At 45.6% G+C, this 22723-nt stretch overlaps 1 protein-coding gene across 2 annotated transcripts in view; it reads right to left on the bottom strand.

The window, feature by feature from the left end:
- ppargc1b (peroxisome proliferator-activated receptor gamma, coactivator 1 beta) overlaps positions 1 to 17542 on the bottom strand; it is a 54431-nt gene extending 36889 nt beyond the window's left edge. For both annotated transcript variants that reach the window (XM_061235236.1, XM_061235235.1), the window contains exon 1: positions 17419 to 17542. In XM_061235236.1, the coding sequence (XP_061091220.1) occupies positions 17419 to 17499 (81 nt within the window). In that variant the 5' untranslated portion in view covers positions 17500 to 17542. The remainder of the gene's footprint in view (positions 1 to 17418) is intronic.
- Positions 17543 to 22723: the final 5181 nt, after the last annotated feature.

A 22723-nucleotide genomic window follows, 5' to 3' on the forward strand; every position in this document is an offset into this window, starting at 1 on the left:
ACATACACACACACACACACACTTCCTTCAACTGGGTTTTAATCAGCAGCACTTAATGAGCGGCCAGTGTCCACACCCACACGCGCAAATGTCACTCCATTTTTTTGCCTGATAATTGAGCTGTTTAAAATGCAGCTTCGGTCCTCGCACATTCACAGCTGTGAAAGAAGAAAGTGACTGTGACATAAGCGCTTGTGTAACAGGCCGGCAGAAAAGCTCACAACGGGAGAAGCGAAGGAGCAGAGGCTCTGTGGATGTGACACGTTATTTAACCCATTTCGGAAAATATTTACACAAGAATCTCATTGAAGATACGTCGGCGAACTATACCGAGCGTCGACGCCACGTGGCGTTCCGCAAAACCATTCATAAAGCCCCCGATCCAATATGGGTGGACTCATTCGTTCAGCCAGAAAATCCAGGCAGCCTATTATATGACAGTTATCGTTCCTGCCTCTTCCACGGTTCGGGGCTAGGCTCCCGTTCTCAGCCCGCACTTCTCCTGGTCAACCGCAGCTATCGCTCAGCTATCGATTCGATTAATTAAACGGAGTGCCCTTCCAGGCCCTAAAACTTCCTGTCATCTCCTCTCCTTTTCAGAGCTTACAGCATTTTACAGCTTTGCTGCTCAGCACCATCCCCGGAACCGAAAAGCCACTAATCTGCATTGCTTCAGCAGCTCCAGCACCGCAACTGCAATACACTAGCGATTTGCAGTTTGTGCAAACTATTTCCCACCACCCCCACAGCTGCCAATTTCCAACTTAGAGAGCGTCGCAGAGATGTGCAGAAGCACCAGATTCAGAGTCAGAAAGGTAAGTGTAAGGGAAGGGCATGTTGCGAAGGCCGCTTTGATGTCCTAACCTTTGCCCAGGTTATCCAAGGTGGACTTCGGCCTCGCTCAGCAGTAAAAACCTGCTTCAAAGTCAACGGTGTCAGCCATTTCCACAAGCAAAATACAATGTCCACACTGGCGCAATAAAACGTGAGTTTACAGCCGCAAAGTGATTAGAGCGCTCAAGATACTCAAGCTTTTTTTTTTTTCCTTGTTTTTGTTGAGATAAACTATGCGAATAATGGCTGTAGAGCGAGGACGCGCATCTTTGTCGGTCACGCATGCACAGGAGCGTCTTCGGCGGCCGTGTCCTCTTTCCTCTCCGAAAGGCTATAGACCTGAGAGAGCGCATGTGCCCGAGCCTCAGTAAATCCCAAAGGGGCCAGGCATTCGAGTTCAGCAAGGTCAGAGGCGAGAGCCACGTCGCTCCCTTCCCGTGAGTCCCATTTATCACAGTCAAGGTCCGCCGGGCTGACAGACAGCTGGAGCCATCAAGGGGCTCCCCGCCCTCGCCCCACCCTGTCGCTGAGATCAGTAACATGCGTCATTCTGAGTGCTGCTCTTTCACGCTCTCCATCGCTAACCCCCCCCACTCCCCGATGTGACGGCAGCAGGCAAATGTGAGGTAATACAGCCTAACGTCATACGCAATTGTTATTTAGCCAGTTTTATTTTTTATTTGACAATTCAATATCCGCAACCGCCCCCAACACACATATACGTACGGATACACGCACGCATCCGCATACACACCGACACAGACGCAGACACATATGAACACCCACCTGCAATTTTCTTCCCCCCAGCTGTGATTATGATTAATGTTATGATGATTACTGCTGCAGGCCGGTAACTTCGCAACAATTAATTCACCCACCAACCCACCCTCCCCTTCCCTCCCTACCCCGAGATGACATCTGTGTCGTTTTCTACCCGACTGCATTAAGAGAGATTCAAGAGGCTCAAACTGCTCAACTACCCTGCTAGCAGAAGCACATTCTGAGAACATACTCACTGCAATACTTTCATGAAATAGAATTTGCCACAGTTTACTGAAACTACATTTCCCAAGTAGCATTGCACTGTTTTTCTAAGCTGCTGTTCTAAATCTACTACCCAAAAAAAAAAAGTGCTGTGAATCTTAGCCAAAAGACATTTGCAGTCTGCTGCCGTGAACCCTGTCACAAAACATATACACAGCAAATATAGCTCTGCAAATCTCACATTAATTATGATAATGTGGTCATTTAAGTTTATTTAATCGCCTGTATTGTGTGGGTAAGCACTGATATGCAGCCATGTTGACTCCACCACTTTCTTGAGATGATATATATGTTTTGACATCCCAGCCCTTGATTTAGGTTGAATGGATTTAGGTGTGCTCAGTTTATCGCACCTCCTAGAGTCCCTTACCCCCACCCCCAGCCCCAGTGCCGTCTGAGCCTTCGCCAATCCAATCAGCGGCGTTGTCCTTGAGTGCCTCGGCAGGAGTGAGGGACACCATGGTGGCACGCTGCCATCACGCTCTCCCACCCCATTACTCACGCCCACCCCCACCGCCAACCACATCCAGTTAAATCACCCCGATCCCAACCCACAATGCACCAGGCTCCCGCACTTCCTCAATCTCCAATCAACACACGGACAACATGTGAATAAATACAGGGGGGAGATTTACACCGTGTGGGCCAGAGCTTCAGTAATGGACCATCCGCATACCACCACCTGCGTCCCCCACCACCGCCCCCCCCCAAGACTGACTACAATGATTCTTCAACCGAACCCACCCCCCCCATCCCCCCCAACCTTCGCCGCATCTGTGCACAGTGATAAGGAATGAGGAAATGACATCGTTCCCTGCACCTTTTTGATTCCCATTCCAAGCAGCCGTCTCCTCGATTGCTTTTCACTGCAGAGACGGCGGTTCTGCAGCTCCCTCCGGCGATGTAGAGGGAGCTTCTTCCCTTCACTCCGCTCGCGCTAACCAGCACGGGTTAGCCGAGGCTTCCTGTGTGCCGTGGTTCTGCCCATACGCCACTGAGACACGCGATGTCCGCAGCCACCAGGCTTACAAACAAAACGCAGGTCTCGCTGGAAGCGGCAGAATGCTAGAAGACCCACTATACTAAACTGCCGGTGACCTGTTTGAAACCTCTGGGTCAAAGGCCAAAGGTGAAAAGGCCAAAAGCTGAAGATCAAGTTGTGTACACAAGCATGCCTCCAGAGACACCATGGATATGTACGGTGGTCGACAAAAGACTGACAGCCCCTTCTGGTCACCATTGATTTGTTTCAGATGATGGCCTTTTTGACACCAGTGCAGTTTTGAGCCTCCGTTCCAGACGCCATTTTGGGCAGTAGGCAAAAGGGCAAAGGGGTTAGCAGTTCACGTCAAAACAGCAGGTGCAAATGGCAGGGATTAATCGAGCGCAGGAAGATAAGTTGGCTTAGGAGCCAAGCTCTTGCTGTAAGCTGACCCATTAAGAACAACACCTACACTTACTACTCACATACGTAAGAAATGTATTTCACGGCGCGGTGAAGTCGCCACCTTCGACAGCAGAACAGTGCAGCATCTGGACCAGAACAGCAGACGATCACTCCCTTAGTGAATTTTTAATGAGTGAAAGGTCAACAGGGTCTCAGCATAGGGCTAAAAAAAGATCAGCTTTTAAGATGCTGAAAACGGGCAACCTAATTTATGCGGCCGAAGCGTGCTAGATCTGGCTCGCTCACGTGGCCGCTCCTGGCCCCCCCGCGCACCGCAGCGGTGCTAAAACCCGAGCCGTCCATAACCCGTCCACATCACGAGCCGATGTCAGGCCTTCGATGTCCAATATCTGCGATGCGCTAATGGGAGAGGATGGCGCCCGCCCAGTGTTTAGGCAGCGGAAGAGGCCCGTTAAGAGCGGCGGGTAAAAGCAGCCCTGGGGCTGACCTGCACGTGACTCCAGTGTTTACACAACACCGTGGCCATATTTGGCCTAAACGCCTTGCAGGCTTAGACGGGCAGCGGCGAAGCAGAGCAGAGCCCTTCCCTTCCCACTCTCTCTATATGAGAGCGAACAGCACTCGCTCTACTTTTCAAATGAGTCAAAAAGATACGCGGTTCACAGTCAGGCTAACGAAAGTAGCATATCATGCATGATTGAGGTTGCAATTCAGACGGGATACACCGTTGAATTTGGGTTTTTTTTCCATTTGTTGTTTTTTGAAGGGAACTCATTGATCAGATAGGGTGATAGTCCTTTGAACATCACAGGTGTCTGATCAAAAGGGATGTTCCTTTGAGACTCTGTACAAACACCTGGCCTCACCCCCTTCGAAATAGACGCCCCCTTGCCCCACTGCAAATGCAATAAGCCTGCGTCCAAGGAATAGCAGCCCATACACATGCAAATAGAATTCAGATCTAAGACCAAACCAGAGATACTGCAGAAATAAGCGGGTGGAGAGCAACACGTTTTTGCACCAGTGTTCATTTACTGCCCATCAAAGAGGAAGCGGAGACTGGCTTTCGAATGCAAAGCAATAACCAGGCCTATGACATCACCTGACCAGAGGCATAAGCTGAGAAAACCATGTAGTCAAATGTTTTAAAAAGCCTAAATCCTTTTCATCCCTTCCCCGTTGAAACGAAATAAATCTGAGAGCAGCCTCAAACTGCTTCAATTTTCCATCAAATCTGCTCCACAGTGAAGCTATGACAGTTACTTTAGAGCACCATCGTCCCTTCACCGCCAACACTGCAAAAGATGTCTGTCTCAACAAATGATTTTTTTTCTTTTTTTTCTTTTTATCTCAAGTGAAAAAAATTAGCTTTTTTTTTTCTTTTCTTTTTTTTGCATTTGACAGGTGAAATGTTCTTATTCCATATATTTTTTTCAATAGAACCGCTAAAATAGTTGTTGAGATGGAGTTATTTTTCGTTTTTTGCAGCGAACACCCTCCCCGTTGATTGAAGCCCCCATCACTCCACCAGCCTGTTCACTGAGGTACGGTAAATAACAGACGGCTGTAAAAGCAAGACCCCCCCCACACAACCGCGGGGAACCCTAGTGCTTCCAGTGATGTGCTACGGAGCAGATGTCCCACGTTCTCCATCTCTCTTGGCCGTAGAAACGCCAAACGAAACGGTTTCCCGTTGCCAAATGACAGACCTGGCAGCCCATAATGTAGGACAGGGATCATCAACCCTCAAATCCATGTCCAGCCCCCGGTTGTCTTTTCTCCCAGGTAAATAGTGCTACTGATTGGCCAGACTGTCTTCACACCTGACTCCCAGGTAAAGGGAGGGTGGAAGGCCAGCAGTTCTGTGGGAGCCCTCTCTGTGTGAGGTACAGATCATAGATAACCAGTGAGATGTGTTGTGTGTGGATTGTCCAGGTCAATGCTCTTGGGTCACCACAGCTCTAATATTAAGGCATTGGCAGGGACCCAACACGTAATCTTGGGGTTACAATACAGAAGGATTTCAGATAACAAAATCAGCATTTCATTTAGAGCACACACAGTATACATCCATACATTGTGGTACATAAGACAGGGCTTCTCAACCAATCAGAAAGTTCTTATAATTTAATGGCACAGACAGCAGTATAAAGCTGGAGAAAGGGGTGGAACCTATTCAGCGCAAAAATAGCACCTCGGAGAAAATATTACCCTAAAATGGGAGGTTGGGAGAGAAAGTTATTTACAGCCCGAGACAGGCAGAACAGAAATGTCCTGTTCACATGGAATGACCGGCCTGCAAACTCAATGAAGGATGTGAAATAAAGACAGATATCGATCTTTCCTTTCACAGTAATTGCAAAAAAAAAAAAAAAAAAGCCATATTCATTCAGGAAAAAGACATTCTGCTTGACAGAGGTAAGACAGCCAAGATCATACGAGCTTACAAATACAACCCCACTGTGCGTGCTTAAAATGCCTCTCACTGAACTTCAGTTAGCCACACATGAACGGCTTTACCCTCGATCAGCAGGCGAGCAAAGGGAAGAGGTTGACGACTGCATACATCTCAGGGGGATGCACTCTCAGCTACAGTAAAGGGGGGGACCTACCCGGTGGTTACGGTTAGAGGTGAGGGGGTACAGTTTGCCAGACCCACTAGCTCACCCACCATTACCACCCTGTATAACCTGGGCATCGCTGCCGAGGATGGTAGAGTTGTTCTGCCGAGGGCAACATGTTGGCTGGCAGGTACTTCCCAATGCCAGTCAGTTCAGTCAATGGCTAAGCTGGGCTGCAAAATGCAGCCATAAGAACTGCATTCCCACTCTCAGAGTGCAATGGGAAGCCTCACAGCCTCCATTAGACATCCACCGTGGAGACAGAGATTATACATTAATGAGATTTCCGTACTGACAGGATGAACCCCCCGAATACTAGGAATACCTGTGGATGTTCCTCTGGATGCTCTCCGCGCAGCTGCTTAAAAAGTATTTTGGGACCAGCGTGGGCGTCTAGAAGGGTTCAGCTTGAGGGTTTGTGCCGCATGCACGGTTCTGTGGGCGTTCGTACGGAGGTGTGAGATGCGTTTATGTAAGCGGCAAGCGACGTTGATGGGAACAGCTAGGTCGGCTTACTCACTCCGCCACCCGCTCTGCTTCTCTCAAATAACTGTTTTCTAAATCCACTGCATTTCCTGCTCAGGCTGGTTCACACAAAAGACTCGCTCCGCTGAGAGTTTGCGCAACCTAAATTTGCGTGGCAAACGCTCACTCCGACCCCTGGAGGCTGAAGAAACCACCGCTTTGTCAGCATCTGAATAAGTATCAGCTCGGACTGACCCTCAGACAGGGTACAGAACAGACCTTGGTCAAATCTGTAATTTGGATTCAAATACTTATCTGTGTTCGACTGATTTTGCCTGGTCCAACTGAGCCAAGCAAGAGGACCAGAAGGCGGGGTTTGCACTTTGAGAGTGCATCAAAGGTTCCAATCCCACAGACAAGCTAAGTAAAGCAAATACAAATATTTGAATCCAAAACAATGACACATTTGACCCAGATCTGGTACAGAACTGCTGTAACACGAGCGCCATCAGCAGAGCCCCTTTGCCTGTGGACGCTCGCCAACCCACAAGGCGCGCGTGACTAGAACGTTCCGCTGAAAGCCTTTCTGCAGGTCCCCAACAATCCCAACTCTGTTCAGCCTTCGAGTCGACCCTGAGCCTCTGGCACGAAGCTCGCAGCCCCGGCTCTCCCTCCCATCCTAATGACCCCCCCAGAAAAGGGACGGCCCCAAAAAAACAAAAACATTCAGCTCCCACTGTGGGGCCAGCGCTACATCAGAGGACAATGGTGTTGTGACACCGCCCACCGCCCGGCCATATTCTCCAGATGAAAGGACAACAAAGTGGCCTCGTCAAGAACGGACTTCTAAACGGGCGGTGTCACAAACGACGGGCCTGTGATCTGGCCAACAGAAAACCAAAAAAAAAGTGTCCTAAACATGCGCCTGGCCTTTTGAATCCCATGGGCCTGGCAGGATGTCAGGTTCTGATTCCCCACCACAGACTCGTGTTTTCTGTTGGGGCCGGGGGAGTGCGAGCCCTTCCTGCGCAGTGTCGCTCCGTGGTCTTGAGGAGCGTGAACTCGGACCGGCTCACGCGGTTCCCACAGCTGTGACAGGGATGGGAAGTGGGGCGATGAACCCAGGGCTCCTCTGCAGATGTGTGGGTCCTTTTGCTCGGCTTTAAACTCAGCAGAAGCCCAGTACGGTCACTGAAGCTAAACAGGACATGAGCCCACACACACACACACACACACTCTGCCCCCTTAACCCATCCTAGCCAGGGTTACTGCACTGCAAAAAAACAACAATCTCAACAATTACCTTAGGGTTCTATTGAGACTTACATTTTAAATTAAATTTTTGACTAAATAAGACAAAAATACTGCCAGTGAGCTACACGGCTTGACTCAAGATCTTGATTTCAAGATCTGCATTTCAAGATCTGCAACGGGGTAAGAAAACTTCACTTGTCAAGCAAACAGTAACTTAAACCAAGCTAATATTTTCTACTTGAGAGAAAAAGTGTGTGTGAGATACATAAACCATACAGGGGCAGGCAGCTATAGACCCTCAGTTGGTAAAACAGTCCCCCACCCTCTAAAACACAAACACACCGTCTCCCCCCATTGCCAGAACAGAGGGTCTAAGCGGGAGACATTTTCCATTCCCTAAACGCACTTCGAGACAAGTATCCAGAGAGAAATCAATAAGCCATCAGCAGCAGAGCAGATCACCTTCTATACCGCTTCACCAATGTTTGTGCTTCTCATCGGAGAGTTTGCCCAAACAGATTGTGCCCTGACTCTTACCAGCCAGACACATGAGGAACAAACTGGGATAATCCATTGGACAAGCAAATACGATGGGTTTGTTTGTGTGTGCATGTGTCTGTGTGCATGTGCATACGCGTGTGTGTGTGTGTGTGTGTGTGTGAGCATGTGTGTGTATGTATGTAGGTTTCTGTGTGCATGTGCTTGAGTGGCTGTGTGCATGTTTGTGTGTATTTGTTTACATGCAAGTGGATGTGTGTGTGCATGCCCATGTGTCTGCGCGTGCTTGTGAATGTATGTGTGTGTGTGTGTGTGTGTGTGTGTGTGTGTGTGTGTGTGGAGCTCACCATTCAACCTTTACAATCCATCCCCTTTTTGTTTGGGGTTATAAATTGAATGTGCGTTCGAGGAAACTTAACAAGTGACTCGATTTAAAAAGAGAAGAAAAAAGCGTCGCTCCTCCTTCATGGAAGAATACAGTCTGAACACAGCTTTAAATCTGAGCTCGGCTCAGAACTGATTCCTCTGCATCAGGATGGATGTCTGGCTAATTTATTAAACCATCCGGCTGCTCTGAGCATGCAAATGAAGGTGCACAGTCAGCCAGTTGAGACTGTTCACTTTATTCCCTTTTTGTCCAGAAAGTCTTTTCTGGATGCTGCTGGGGGGGGTGGATTGCAGAGCCTGAGAATAAGGTCAGACAGCAATAGCACAGCCACAGGACAGTGTGGACACACAGTACTGGCACAGCCATAGAACAGCACAAATACAGCACTAGCACAGCCACAGAACAGCACAAATACAGCACTAGCACAGCCACAGAACAGCACAAATACAGCACTAGCACAGCCACAGAACAGCACACACACACAGAACCCTGGCACAGCCACAGAACAGCAAACGGCATTAGCACAGCCACATAACAGCACACACAGCACTAGCACAGCCACATAACAGCACACACACAGCACTAGCACAGCAACAGAACAGCACACACAGCACTAGCACAGTAACAGAACAGCACACACACAGCACTAGCACAGCCACATAACAACACACACACAGCACTAGCACAGCAACAGAACAGCACACACACAGCACTAGCACAGTAACAGAACAGCACACACACAGAACCCTGGCACAGCCACAGAACAGCACACACACAGCACTAGCACAGCAACAGAACAGCACACACACAGCACTAGCACAGCAACAGAACAGCACACAGCCCCCAGGGACTAAGCGACATGGCAAACGGAGGAAAAGAACACATTCTGTGTAGTGTGCAGAATCCCAGGCTGCTGCTCAACTGAAATGACTCCGGATCTTTCTCCTGCAATAAGCTAAAATTCTGCCCACCGTGCACAAGCAGTATGATGGGAACAGGGATCATATGAGGCGGGGGAACAAGGGGAGAACACACCGGCTGTAATATACCTTTCTGCAGGGGTGTGGGGGGGAGGTTGAAAGTTAAGCAGAAGAAGAAAAGAGAAGAGCTGCTTGAGAGCACTATTTTAGGAAAACTCTACAGGACAGGAAAATGTATGTCTTTATATGGACAACGTTCCTGCAGCTGGTCAGGGGTCTTCAGTCCTCATTTCACCGTATTTTTAACCCACATAACAGAGAAAGCAATCGTGCTGGAGCATGACCAGCTAAGGAGTAAGACCCTGTTGAGCACCTTTGTTCCAGCCAGTCATCTAAGTTCAGCAGCATTCCCCATGGAACAAAACCTTTCGAAAAGAAACCCTTCACTCATTTAAAGACAATCTGTTCCCCGTATGGCAAGTCCACCTGATGAAAAATAAGTTATGCTAGAAATAAGCAGGAGGAAGCCCGTTCACTTCCTGCTTGCGTCACAGAGCACCTCCTTCCTACATACCTCCCCAGTTTTTAAGAGAGAGAAAACAGTGTTGGGGGCGTGGGGCATGCCTTTAAGCACTATGTCACAGGCAAGTCTCTACTGGTGCCGGGCATCAACATATGTCCTAATCCCAGCTCCCATTTGCTGTAATGCAACTTTGTTGTGAGAAATGAGAGCGATCTCTGCCCCGCTGCCTGAGGAAGTGGAGGGGGGTAAAGTAGGGACGCAATGCGTAGAGGGCACAGGATGACCGGGACCACGCAGCAGTGAGGAGCGTAGGCTGTCATGTGAGCGCAGCCGGCCCAGGCCGGCTTACACAGCGACCAGCTCCTGGGATGCAGTCACGCTATCCGCGGCTAAGCCCGCCGAGCCAAAAGTTCACCACCGAAGTAGGTCACAGGCAGACAGGGGGAGTGGCAGGGGGAGGACAGGCAGAGGGATGGGGATTGGGAGGGCAATGGGGGGGGGGGGGGTTCACCTGTTTTGATGCCGGTTTAATGAGAGCCTGTGGCTGCCTCAGTGAAGACAACGGAAATTTCCAGGTCTTTTTTTTTTTTTTTTTAAACAGAGGCTAGAGGGAGGCCCATACCACCCCCCCCCCCCCCCCCCCCCCCCGGCCACATCTCCGCTACGCAAACCCTCCCCGGCAGGCAACACGGGTGGTGGTGGAAAATGTTTTTGCCAAAAAGCCAATAGCGCTGGGGAAGGTGGAGCCGTTGCCTCTGGATTTGGTTAGTCGATCCCTGTGGCCTACTCCCTTTGGATACGAGTGGAAAAGTTTCACACAGGTACACAGGTAGTGGCTTGCACTTTGCTCCGTAAGCCCTCCAACCGATGTTTACAATCCAGCCCCTGCCGCCGTCAGACAAACACTCCCTTCGACAGTTTCTCGTCTGCCCTCCTGCCTTTGTCTCTCAATCATTTTCACTCATTGTTTGCATTCTGTATTCTACAGTAATTGTTCTAAGCCGCTTTCTTTTAGGCTGGGGGATAATGTAGACTCAAATAATCGCAAAATCATTTCAACAGGCTTGTATTCTACCGTGTTTTGGCCTCAACAGACTTGTATTGTATTCCATTCCCCGCACGTGAAACCCACTGAGTACTGCCATTACTTTAAAATAGACAGCAGTAATGAGCAGTATGCCAAAGACACAAATCATAACACTCTTACGCTGTACATATACAGCAGTCCTAGAAAACTGGTAAACTATTATTACATTTCATTGTGTAGGCTAGCTGGTCCCTTCTTAATCCCACTGAAGTTTACGTGACTGCATGTTCTATGCAAGGTCCAGTAAAATGCATCATGTCACAGCAGCAATGGACACACAATTATCAGGAGTCAAGCACCTTTCCTTTGGGAAATTACACATCCGTTTCACGTCAGTCACTGAAGCTGTACAGAATTAACTCCAGCATCACAAACAATGACATGCACCTCGGAGCTATTTTGAAATCACACAAGTCTTTTTCGCGGCAGAAACACGCTAAAAATAAATTCCTGGATTTCTGTGGGGTTCAGAGTGCCAGCTTTGCAGGCTTTGCATCCACATGTCATGACTGATCAGTTTCATTGAAGCGCATCTTGGCGACAGCCTTGAGCTATTTTCACAACTGTACGAAAGTGTGGAGCATGAGATATACACACACACACACACCAACAACAATTATCCACTGATGAACACAAAGGGGTGATGGCCGCTTTCTGGATGCCCCGACCAACTGAAATGACCACTTTAATTAATGCTGCAGATACACGCAGAAGGATGAGGCTCGAGTGCAGACGCCAGAGAGAACCCCAAACGACACCGGTGCTCAAGACAGCCTTGGCACGACTGACACTCGAGGGACGAGAGAGGGAGAAAATGGAGTGGTGCGCCGCGTCTCTCTCTCGGCAGGTGAAAGGATGTGTAGAGAGGCCCCACCCTCCCTCTGTGTGTGTGCCCTACCCTGGCCAGTCTCAGCTTGCCCTCCCCTGGCTCCGCTGCCAAGGCCGGGGCGTCTCCGGGCGGGGCCACCGTACTACACCTCGCTTGCCCCTGTCAATGGAATTTTCCTCTGGAGCGGCTCACCATGCAGACAAAGCGTGAGGCACGCTTTACCTGAGAGACGGGCCACCTGAGGAGGCGAACGTTCGGCACTGGGCCCCGGGGCTCCTAGACGCTCTAAGGCCTGAGCCATACCCAGTTACACATCCATGCCTCACATCGCCCCATCTGTCCCTCCGTACTCATAGCCCCCGTGGTTTCCCCTGCCAGAGGCTTCTTGTCACTGGAGGAGCCACCTGCCCACCCTCAGCGCCCCTGGCCACAATAGGTACCTAGTAACTTACTCTCAGTGTCCCTGGCCACAAAAGCTACCTAGTAGCTTATTTAATCTCTGCCTATGTGCCACCCTCACCCCCCAACACCAACAGGAGTTTGCATGTGACACATATCCAGAGTAACTGCAGCCTTGGCCTGCTGTTTCAAGCAGGGAAATTAAGCCCCCACACACACACACACACACTCTCTCTCTCTCTCTTGCCCTCCCCCGAGCTTTGATAGCAACCGGTGCTGCGCACAATTCGGATTCGATTACGCAAGAGTCTCGGCACCCCGCTGCGCGATTGGCTCGGGAACGTTTCCATGCGAGTGGCTGACGGGCTGGACGGCTGCCCGCCCAGACCAGACCCTCGTTTGGGAAGGAGACCGTGACCGTCCGCGCGGCTCGCCCCCTTAAACGCCGGCGCCACAACCGCCCCGTCATCTCCCATGCTCCCGCGCCGAAGGAGCGAATGAAAAAGCGCTCAAAATAAACAAGAGACGCTAATGAATACTCTCGCAGAGGTGCGCGCTGGGGTTTGTTTGTTTTCTCATTTGGAGGACTGATAGCCTTTAATTTCTTTGATATCGTGAGAGGAAATAGCGCATTCATCTTCGCTGTTTGCAAACTGATATTTCCCACGGTGAAGTGAGGCATCCTTTATGTCGGCAAATAAAGTCAGGGAGCCCACAGCAACGCGAAGTAGCCTCTGACAATGCACACTTAAATTAATCAAAAAAGCCACCGTTTCAACAAAAGCAGCCACCGTGCCTTTTCTCATTCGAGGAGCAGAGACCCTTCCTCGTCGCTTCATTCTGCCGGTGAATATGATTAAACTGGAGCGCCGAGAGGAAATGAGGCAGAACGCTATCAGGTTTTTATTCCAGCACACATTTAACAGCAAAGCAGGCAGTGGGGTGATATGGGATGGGGGTCATCAAGCAACTGTGCACTCATAATCTCCTTTTCTTAGGCACAAGACTGTGCCACACTGTATGGTCTTGAGAAACAAGGACTTGCCAAACTGATCATATCCCCAGCAACCTACCGGTGAGGACAGGGGACACCGGAGTGGAATTTGACCGCAACCGTAGATGTTGGGCAATGACATTTTCCCAGTTTTTCCTGGTTTCATTTTGCTAAATCAGCAATGTGTCATTGATCTCATTCACAATTCCTCAGACCACAATTACCATGTAACATACTTCCTGGTTCAGTGTTTGCACAGGCACTGTTTGCCCTTCTATCTCAGAGATACGCCGTGAAATTGCAGTGCCTTTACACAGCCTTCATAAAACACCTATGTGATGCAACAGAGGGTTATATATTTTTATGACCCAGTCAAAGAATGGAGCCCATATTTGCTCCTCTTCCAATGCATTGCTACACTGCTTTGAAGAATAAAACACCCAGCTACACAAAAGAGACTAAACTGAAGAGACTTGAAGAGACTTGACAATTTGAGAGCAATGACAGAACCATACAATGAGAACATTCCAAAAATTCCATCTATCTACGATATTTGCATCACTTATTATTACTCATCTGGACTACTCGGGTCGATGTACTGTATTTGAATAGTAGTGGGAAACTCCCTCCCCAACGGCCACCTGATAAAACATACAAAGAGGAGTCAGCCGACAACATCAGGAAGGCAGGTGTGACCAAAGACACAAATCTGCCTATAGAGGTCATCACTGGTCCTTAGTAAATTCCTCAAAGCTGCTGATGTCTCCCTTCTATCTAAGGAGACTTTGCTATAGATGGGAGGCCTCCGAAGCTTTAAGGAGTAAAGCTGGCTCATGTATTTACAGAGCATTCGCTCAGCCTAACCCCTGATATCAGCCCCACGACCTGAGAAAACCTTGAGACGGATGATTTTGCATTAATTATTGATATCCTGCTCCCTGAACGTGATGTTCCGTTCCCGCGTAGGGCGGAAGTGCTCGCCGCGCTGTGACCGTCGGACCGCATTCCTTCCCCGATTCCCCGGGGAGGAAACCCTGGCGCGGGATGAAGGTTCGGCAACTTTTTGGGAAAAGGAAACAGACATTTTATGAATAACAGCAGCCACTTGCTCAGCAAGGAAAGGGCAGCACATCTCCCAAAAGGATGCATCTAATCTCCAATCAGAACTGAGGAACAGCGCTGAAGCACAGGGGCGTTTAGGAAACAGGAAGTCTACACGTTACAATGAAATTTGGCCTCTCCCCTCAAGCCACTCTTTAAAATGTAGGCCTAATTACTCCAGTCTTGCTCATGCCCAGCACGTTCACCTGCTTTGGAGCGGCTCTGAGCCAATCTGGTAAGGTCACCTTCTTAAGTCTACGGCGCTTCAACACAGTCATACCAATTTTCCAACATCAAAAAAGAGGTTATTTCCGCAGTCAGTTTTAAAATGTACCATGTGCAACATTAAGTCACTATTCTGATAGAGAACTTCAGACTCAAAGTGTTATCTGATCTAGACACAGGACCTCACTGTCCCTTGTACAGAACAGGATACTATGTACACCGAAATAAAAGGCCGGCTAATCAAACACCAAAAATAGAGCAGCGCCGCTTCAAAGCAGCTGCTAGAACCAACCAGCCCATCAGGAGTCGGGCATAGCGGAGATGATAATTTCACGGACATAATGATTTTGCCTGAGTAATGCACTAACACGACAGGTGACTCAGGCAGTATCTGTAAAGCTGAAGACACAGCACTGCAGCTCCTCGCATCACGACACTTCTCTCTGCACAGAGACTTACACAAGCCACACAGCACAGGCATATTACATTTGCGAGAATGACTAAATTAGGAAACCTAAAACTTCCGTATGCAAACTGATAGGATCAGCCTGTGGCTTCAGTACTGTACTCAGCCAGCTGCAAGGGACCACCGTCTGCTTTTACTCAAAGGCATTTTGACTGCAAAGCACCAATATCATCTGATGTATAAGCACAATATGCAGAAAAAAATGAATAAACCAGAAAAGGCTAAAAAACAGTAATTCTTTAAAATGGTTTCCAGAATTATCCATATTATTCATACATGTGTTGCATGCTTAAGAATATAAGGGTACTCCTAAATGCAATATCCAACTGAATAATTAAATTGTATTGTATAATTTTAGATAACTAAGTTACTGTCATGCAATGATGAACTGGGCCAAACGACCAGCACCCTCCACAAATCCTCACAAATTAGCCTACAGCGTTTGCTGGATCTGTGCCAAGAATTATGGGTCAAGCGAAATTCCCACTCGTACAGTGGTGGCTAAAATAAGGAGGCAACGACTGATCCTTGGACATTTCTGACCGGACTAGACCGGAGCAGATCTTACAACAGTCGTGATTTCACAGGCGGGACCGCGCAGGCAGCAGTCACATGAGCTGCAAAAGAACGGGTGCTGCTGTCGTCCTTATACGTCACCATTGCCGCCTCCTTCCTACTACTACAGCAGAGCACATGACTGCAGTATCTCCGTCTCCTGTAATGCACTGGTCACGAGGATGGAGTACTATTACCCTGAGTAGACAGCGAGATTAACTTTATAACCCTCTATGTGAGAAATACAATACGTGAACTTCGGTCCAATATTTCCACCATTGCGGCGAAAATTGGCATGCTTCAATCGCGAACCGCGTTGGCATTGCACAGAGAGAAAGTTTTTTTTTTTTTAGTTTTTTTATTTATTTATAATCATTAATTCACCGTCAAGCTACTATAAACTTGCTAACGTTAAGCGTTCTATTAAATACACGAGACTATATCTATATATTAACTGAGAATCACATCAACTACAGCTTTATGTTAATAAAATAAGTATTTCCCAAAGTAATTAGTCAGACAGTATTGGATATTTAGAATAAGTTAATACATTTACGACTTTTGACATGCCACACCGCGCCAACATCAATATGCGAGTTGAATCGCGAATAGCTCAGTTCTTTCGAATACACAGAATCATAAATTTTACTACTGTAAACTTCGACAAAATATTGTAATAACTATATATTCCAAAATAAGAGACAACGATCATTTTGTTGAACCCAATTGAGCTATATCACCAACACAGTAATATTACAGCAATTACACGTCGCATACAGCTAGCTAACTAGCATGCATCTCGTTTCTTGAATACAGATAGATAGCTAGCTATCCAGCAACATTATTAATGACCATCGTGAATGAGATAAACTGATCAACGTTAATTCAATAGCCTAATTAGAAAAAGCAATAGGCTACCGTATAACTATAAGACTTAGAACCAAACTGGTCAAATGTCATGTTATGCCAAAGAGAATTATAAACTCAGCTCAACGTTTTGTAACATTTCGCGGCAGGTTACGCAAACTGTTACGAAAACACCGTTCACTGTTCTTTTCAGGTCTAGCAGTGCGAAACATTTCATCATCATGCCTGCCCACCTTCCAAAATGTAGCGTATACGGATGCGTTTAACTTCCAAGCTGTATGCAACATAGTAGCCGCACTCATTTAAAAAGAGTAGTTATATTTTGGGTTTGTGTTACAATTTCGTCTGTAGCCTACCTCGTTACATATGCTATATGATAAAATGCATGCAATAAAACTATCAAAGACATATCGCATATCGCAGTCATTGAGTAGGCTATCGCAAGTATCAATTATAAGTGACTGATAATATGGATATGTTATGATTCATCAACAAGTCAGCATCGCCGAAGCTGGCCGTTAGTCCGCTCGTTAACGTTAGACAAGTTCCTAAGAGATTAGCTAGATAGCACCCACGTGTCAAATGCTCGAGAAATCTATAAGAATGCATAACTAGTTTTATATAGTTTCAAAACTAATGTTTGATAAACAGTTTGGGACTATCAAACATATATATTACAAATGCATAGTCATACATTATCGAATCAGTTCATTATTTTTTTGCAAAATTACACGTTAAAGAGAGTACAAGTTCACAAATGCCATTTACTACATCTCCACGTGAAGCACAGATGTCAAGCGTAAAGAAGCCGGCAACACACCGCTGACTATAGACAGTCATACATGTAACTATTTAATTGCCCTTCTGGCATAACATGCAAAAACGATGACAGAGCCAAGCAGCTCTAATTCTGCACTCATAGAATACGACCATTGCTTACCTGGCTCCCGGAGTTTTCTGTCAGGTAATTGAAGACAAAGGAAGAGAGTTCCTCATCTAGCAATGAAGCGCAGTCCGCCATCTTCTAGAGAATGAGCCGAGAAGTCAGGAGAGCGGAGTATACAGGTCTGCTTGCTTACAATCTCCATCTATCACCGGGAGAGGGCGGTGTACTTAACCACAGTCCCTTCATTCAGACCGCATACAAATAGTACCCGGTTTACTAGTATATTCGGCTCAGTCGTTTGGAAAGGAGCCTACAGCATTAGTAAATCTTGTTTTCCTTGGAGCATTTTAGTTAATGATCTTTTACATAGTAAGCTTCCGCCTGTAACTTATTAGTACACGTTAAATGGCCGGATCTGTGAGGAGGATTTTCGGGCTGTCTGCAGAATGCATGTAGCATGCATGTAGCCTACACTAAGATACTGATGATGACTCATTTATACGGCAAACACACAGCTCAGCTTCATAGTTACGTCCATCCAGACAATTGTAAAGTTACGGATGAATTGTTTAAGCAAATGATATATAAATGTTCCGGAGATCCAAATATGATGACGATACATAGTAATAATAATAATAATAATAATAATAATAATAATAATAATAATAATAATATTTATTATTATTATTATTATTATTATTATTATTCTTATTATTATTATCCCCATCTTAGGACCTCCCAAACAAACCTTCTTCTTGTGCAGTTCTATTTTCGTGTGAAATGATATTGCCAAGGTAAAACAGGTCATATTCCATGTCATGATGTACACCAACATATGAATGGAGACTTCCTGCGACCATTCTGATACAGTAGGCTAACTTATTCAAAACATCATCATTTAAAATACCATGAACGAATAAAGCAGTTTGTCAATTAGACTGCCTGTAAAAATGCATGGAGTGGATAGGACAAGTATTCATATCTGCTATTTGCGATAATAATGAAAGACAGGAACACATTGTAGAATAAAATTTCCTGCGAAAGTATTTACAATTAATAATGACCATAATGTAAATATAGCAATTTACTATAAAAGTCAGCTCTTCATTTTATATTCAGATTCTTTTTTCTTTTTCCTATCATTCCATTTGTTCTATGTTTTATGAATGCCAGTCTTCCCCTGCAGACTATGCTTGGCCTTGCTGTTTGACCTCCATACTGTGTGCTCTTGCTTGCAGTCATATTTATTATTAGTTGTTATGGTATTCATGTTATGGCTGAGCATTACAAGATAAGTCACTGTACACTTCTTTACATAATGTACATGTCTTTATTCAGATGTGAGACTGCTAGAATATAATTTGACTAGTATGACCAACATTCAGGACACAATGCTACCCTACCTAACAACACAGATATTATCTTCATAAATAAACATTGTCGTATGGTTCTCTTCTTATTGGAAAGATTACAAACAAGGTTATCCACTGTTTTAATACTTTTGGAACTAAATGCAAATTAGGTTATTTATTTGTAAACTCGATTTATTTTCATTTTCTCGGTGTAAGAAGTTCATTTCTACCTGATTCTGCTTCAGATTAACAGAAACCAGTCTCTGGCATACTGCACTGTGACATAGCCTTTGATTTCTTCAAATGTCAGGAGATAATCTACAGTTGTGATTGGTTCTTCTATTTGAGTTGTTGCATAGAAGAACTACTGTGGCATGACCTTTGTTGTGGAAATGGGTTGACAGTAGCGAGGTTTCCTAGTGCTCGGTAAAGTTTTTGCCTGACTGAAACACGGTGTCTGATGATCTCAAGCAGCATCAGGTAGAACTTAGCTTCTTGTACCCAACAGGATCTGCTAGATAATTTTCTTTAACTAGGCTTAACTTGTGGTCGATTTGGGTTGTGTGCAGGAGGTGTAAAGTAGTGTCTACCCTTTAACATATGAAAATTTATTTTACACATTTTTTGCAAATGAAGGTTTAAGGACAAAAATCACATAATTGTTTATTTATTTTGGACTAAAGTATTGAGCTTGTGCATAGTTTTTTAAGAAGATATCTGTCTTTAGGAAGGGTGGTGGGGCTAATATGGGTCAACTTCGAGGGTTGCTGTTTCATGAATGGCTGGTCATTCTAGTCCAGGGGTCGGCAACCCCGGTCCTGGAGAGCCGCAGGGTGTGCTGGCTTTTGTTGTTACTTGGCATTAATTGATCAATGAAAGCCGTTGATTAAACAGTTAACTCACCTCACCTGGTTTCTTGGGTCTGAATCGGTTGCTTATTTTTAGGTGGAGACAAAAGCCAGCACACCCTGCGGCTCTCCAGGACCAGGGCTGCCGACCCCTGTTCTAGTCAATCAAACCACATTCTAACACTCATGTAGATTACCATGTATAAAAAATGTGTTCAAATCTAAAATGGTGCAGTCAGAAATTTATTGATTTCTATCTGGATAAATGATTATTCTCTTACTTGGTGAACCTGTCACTCTTACCTGTCACAGCATGGACACATTTTTAATTGACAGCTGACAATAAATTAGGAAATCTATTTTGAAATGGAGCAATGTTCTTGGTGTTTTATGGAGAATGTAAGGCATGCGCACACACACACACACACACACACACACACACACACACACGCTCACTTCTGCCTCCTGCTTGTCAGCTGTGTGCTGCTGCATTGGCCAGCTGGGCACTGGACAGTGATGGGCTTCTTTAAGCACTGCCTGACAAGCAGTCAGTGTGTGTGTATCAGCGTTCCATTCGGCAGTCTCCTGACTGCAGGAGTCACAATCGTACTCTCTGTAAAAATCCAAACACCCTTGAACTATTTGCATTTCATACTCAGAGACGAGGGATTATCCACTGAAAGCTTTTGCCAGTCAAGCTGATGGGCTTCTTTCTTTGACGTGCAAGGTTGGCAATGGAAGAATGTCATACTGAAGCATATTAAGAAGTTGCAACACACTGCTTCATGTATGTTAGCCTTTAAGCAGAAAATCAGGGCCTTGCTACCAGCCCGCCCAATTCAGAATTACAATTTAGTCATTTGGCAGACACTTTTAGCCAAAGCAACTTACTTACAACTTGCATTTTACATTGCAAGCAAACACCACTCGAGCTGGAAATACACAAAGGTGTCACTGCTACCACCAACTTGCATTCAGGATAAAGCGATAGAATGGTTAGAAACATTTGAGTTGTAGGCAGAGAAGGTGGAGTTTTAGATGTTCTTGGAAAACAGGCAGTGAATCTGTCTCCCTGACTCAATGAGGAAGGGGCACCATCGGGGGGACAAGGGTAGAGAAGAGTGGCTCGCACCAGGAGTCAACCAGTTACTAGCTGTTTCAAAATCTAGCTTGAGCTGTTTTTTTCAGCAGGGTTGGAGTGTATGCTGCAACCATTGCTTGAATGCAGGAAGGGGCAGTATTATTTGCAGCTCAATATGCCAGTGTGGGAGATTTAAATTGAATGTGGGTGGCTGCTGGGAGCCAGTAAAGAGTGTTCAAAGGCTCCATGTCATGTGTGAATTGAGGCAGGGTGAAGTTAGACCAGGTGGGCAGCAGCAGTCTGGACCGGTTGCAGTAGCCTATTGGCACGGATTTATGTCCTGTTTTTAGATGCTCACATTCAGGTTATTTAATGGAAGTGATCAGCGCGTGCAAAGTAGGGGTGGCAAACATTCCTCAGTAAATGTGTGATCACCGACCAGCATTGCCAATATTTTGCCATCTACCACACCTCATCTGCCGTCTCCCCAGACAAATACCTCTACATCTAAGTAGGATGTTCCAAATATAACCCACACCGGCTGGCATTAGCATCCTATAATCTTAGCCGAGTCTCCAGAAAAGACGGATGAGCTTGTTCAGCATGCTGTATTTTTGAGACAACAACAAGGTGATGATCACATGTGTTGATCACTTGTGATGATGAACTTTTGGTTCTAATACAGTTTGCATCTATAGGGGGCAGTCAGTGGGTCAGTATGGGATGAAAGATTATAAAATAAGTCTCTTTCTCCACCACAGTGTAGCTCTGACAGCCAAGACATAGTGAGAGCTACAGAACCCTTACAGTGTATGCAGTACTGCCCCCTTACATGTCTGAAATCTTTATTTGCTTGTAGTATTGGCATCTTATTGAGACATACAACCATTGAGACATACAACCATGAGAAACAAGCATGATGTGCTTGGAATTAGCCAATGTATTGATTGATTGATACAGGCTAATTGGTGTATCAATCAATTAAGATACTCCTTCATGGAGATAAGATTTCACATGGAAAATGGCAGCTGAATGAAAATGATATTTATTTCATTGCGACACTGAGTGGAAGAGAGATGTCTTGTGATACAAGTTATCACTTGCACTTATTCAATGAGACTTCACTCTTGCCAAGTGACACAACCTGCAGCATAGTTCATTTCCCATTAAAGGTTCAATGACAAAGTGATCATTTGATAATTTTCCTTGTCTTTGGCCACACTTATTACATAACCAATAACTATTCAAAACAAGTACATGGACCTTTGTTCTTTGAACTGTTCACAGTCCATTAAATTGCATTCTCGTGTTTATAATTATAATTCTTTTTTGGTGGCTCGCAATGTATTTTCTTGTCAACATGACTAGGGGAAAATCAAATAGATAAAAATTATAATGTATTTAATCTGGTAAATTCTGTGATGTCTTCCCAAGACCCAGCAATAATGTTTTATCTTACTACAATGGATGAGTCTCTGGTCTTAATCTCAAGACTGTATACACTACTATGCTAAAGCCTGCACTGTATCACATCGACCTCCCTGCACTACATTAAATACAAATAAAATACATCATATTTTAGAAAATATTTTTTCTGCAACTTATTTTTGTCATCCATGAAATAAAAATACTTTTTTCTTTGCGGTCTCAGGAGGATAGACACATGCACAAGCATAACATAAACAGACAAAATCACAATTTTCTGGCATTCAGTCATACACTTCCTGAATCTCAGAAACATATTTTTTTACCTACCCAGTATAATTTCGGAGTATGCAATGAATATGCTTAAATTCCAGAGCCTTTACATTGAATTAAAATGAGAATTTAGAAATGTTAAAGAAAACATCGAACACTCATGAATTGAAAAAGAACACAAACGCAACAAATTTACTGAGCCACTGTGAACTAGACTGTACGTTCTAGAATAGCCATGGATTTCACAACAAAAATGGCCAAACGGCCCAGTATCATTTTCATTTTCTGTAAAAGAAATTGTGCAAGAAAAAAAAAAGTTCTAAATTAACCTGTATTCATAACTGCCAAAAATGATTCTGAAAAATGTCCAGGTTTCCAAT

The sequence above is a fragment of the Conger conger genome, chromosome 3, assembly GCF_963514075.1.
Source record: "Conger conger chromosome 3, fConCon1.1, whole genome shotgun sequence".
Lineage (NCBI taxonomy): Eukaryota > Metazoa > Chordata > Actinopteri > Anguilliformes > Congridae > Conger > Conger conger.